This window comes from Gossypium hirsutum, chromosome A01 (assembly GCF_007990345.1).
Source record: "Gossypium hirsutum isolate 1008001.06 chromosome A01, Gossypium_hirsutum_v2.1, whole genome shotgun sequence".
In the NCBI taxonomy this organism is placed as follows: domain Eukaryota; kingdom Viridiplantae; phylum Streptophyta; class Magnoliopsida; order Malvales; family Malvaceae; genus Gossypium; species Gossypium hirsutum.
The window spans coordinates 23,440,579-23,442,774 of NC_053424.1; the positions used below are offsets into that span (position 1 = coordinate 23,440,579).

A 2,196-nucleotide genomic window follows, 5' to 3' on the forward strand; every position below is an offset into this window, starting at 1 on the left:
GTTTGGCTTCTGCCATAATTTGTAATCTGTACAACTCATTGGCTTCAGCCATTCTGTAATTATTACTCTTATGCCGGTAAAGAGGGTTAAATGAAAAAATAACTCAGTAGAGGTATTTTTATTTATTTTTTAAAATATTTATTGGATTGAGTCTAGTAATTAATTATCTATATTATGCAAACTTATTAAAAAAATAAATATTGATCATAAATTTTAAAGCTACTCTTTTAGATGTATTTTTTTCAAAGTCTGCAGTCATAAAAACCTTATAAGAGGCTGATAATGGCAATAGCGAAAACCATAAACAACTTGCTTAGCTCAAATATCAGTCTGAACTAATAATGTAATATTAATTAATTTGGTACTTTTTAATAACCTTAGACCAAAAATTTTGACTACTGTCAACCCAAGGGAAAAAAATTGGAAACTTTGCAAGTTGCAACATCAAGTTGATAAAAGCAGCCAAATTGTAGTTTAAGTGGAAGACTTGGATTTTTACTCTTCCAAATCATCATCGAACACAGCACATACATTAATTTAACTGAAAATATCAAGTCTTTACTAAACATAAAAGTTCAGTTTCATCGACCATGATTTTCATGTCCTGTTTGCACACTTATCATCCAATTAATTAAACAGTTTGTGGCCGTTGTTGATTTTGCTCCGGTGTGGAACACATGGCACGCGAAATCAAACTTGAAATCGGATCAAAACATTGAGGTAAGAACAGTAGTATTTTGGAGTTGAGCAGTGCGAAAACTACCAAACAAATGGAGACGAAGACAGAGAATGTTAAAAGAAGAAGCATTAGAAGATGTGGGGTGCTGCCTTTGACTTCCTCAGCGTATTCCATTGAAGCCAAAGCCAGCACAGACAAGGGAAAGGAGTATGCCCACCACGCCACATTGAACTTTTTCATCGATACCTTAAACAATGTCGGCCTGCAAACCTGTCTCAACAACAAACAGTACCATGTCAATTTATTTAGATCACAATATCTGAGTTGACAGTAAATTATGGCCCATGGGTAATTAATTACCAGTGACATGAAAAGGAAGAGTGAGAGGAAGAAGAGCATTTTGGATGCAATATCGAAAGAGCCGGCAATGGATTGCCAAGCCAAGCTAGCAATGCTTGGTGCTGCGAAGAACAAGAAGAAAACTGGCCTTAACATCGATGGAAGCTGGTCGGTGCCCGATAGACGTTGGTAAAGCGTCACGAACAGCACCAAGTAATGAACCATCCCTAGTGAAAACAACCCAATGGCACTCTCTTTCCACCCCATTTCGGCCGCCGCCTGTGCACCCACAAGGTTCCCTATAACTGACAACTGGCTCGTGGGGTTTGCTACCGCTGATAAGAACTTCTTTCCTTTAGTAAACCATTGACCGTAGATTTTCACATCGAGCACTGCAATAGGAAGAACAGCCAAAACCCACCATATAACCGTGTAGGAGTAGTGGGTTTGGGGAGTGAAAAAGGGGGATGATTGTAGCAAAAGAAGCCAAGAAATCGATGGAGCGAATAGGTAGTTGACTCCTACATGGTGAAAGAACTCCTCTTTCACCATCTTAAAGTAAAATAAACACCTCAAAAGGTAAAGAATCGAGAGCAAAACAAGGGCAAAGAATGAGAGAGACCAGAGAACTGTAAAAGCTGTGGGATGAAACAAATGGAGGGTACGTCTTAAAGTGTGAGTGTCATCCGTTGGGCCTCTTAGTGTCTTCCATAATAAAGCTTGGCCACCTAATGATAGGCTTACCCTAAAATAACCAGCATGAAATTTGGTTAAGGTGGAAATTAATGATTCCTTAATACCCTTAGCAACAATGGTTGATGACATCAGGCCGCCGCTGCTGGCGTCGGCTGTGTCAACTACGAGCTGAAGCTCAGTGTGAGATGTTACGACGGCAGCCATTGGTAAGACTAGGTATTATCAAGATGATCATAAATGTTGGTGATAAGTTATGCGTAGTTTTCTTGGTTACCAATGGTGGGGATTTATAGAACTCAAGAAAAAGACGGGATAAACTATAAATATATTTTTAGGAAAAGAAAAATTGTATGGAAAATACCTTGCACGTGAGTTAGACAATTTTTCCTGTGGAATTTATTTTGTTGGCACTTTTTGAAGAAATTTTTCTGCAAACCTAAACCTTTTCTTTTTTGTACTTTTAAGCCTAACACTTTTGAATA

At 38.2% G+C, this 2,196-nt stretch overlaps 1 protein-coding gene across 1 annotated transcript; it reads right to left on the reverse strand.

Moving 5' to 3' along the window:
* Nucleotides 1-397: 397 nt before the first annotated feature.
* On the reverse strand, nt 398-1,981 carry LOC107917566 (S-type anion channel SLAH4). The gene is made up of 2 exons (XM_016846894.2): nt 1,040-1,981; nt 398-949 (listed from the first exon to the last, which is right to left on the reverse strand). The coding sequence occupies exons 1-2, from the start codon at nt 1,916-1,918 to the stop codon at nt 632-634; spliced, it is 1,197 nt and encodes a 398-aa protein (XP_016702383.1). The 5' UTR covers nt 1,919-1,981; the 3' UTR covers nt 398-631.
* Nucleotides 1,982-2,196: the final 215 nt, after the last annotated feature.

Excerpts from the sequence above, each read along its gene's own strand:
- LOC107917566 (XM_016846894.2), bottom strand. The coding sequence starts at position 1,918 with ATGGCTGCCGTCGTAACATCTCACACTGAGCTTCAGCTCGTAGTTGAC. Across the intron at positions 950-1,039 it reads TCTTCCTTTTCATGTCACTG|GTTTGCAGGCCGACATTGTT; the intron begins GTAATTAATTAC and ends TTGTTGAGACAG.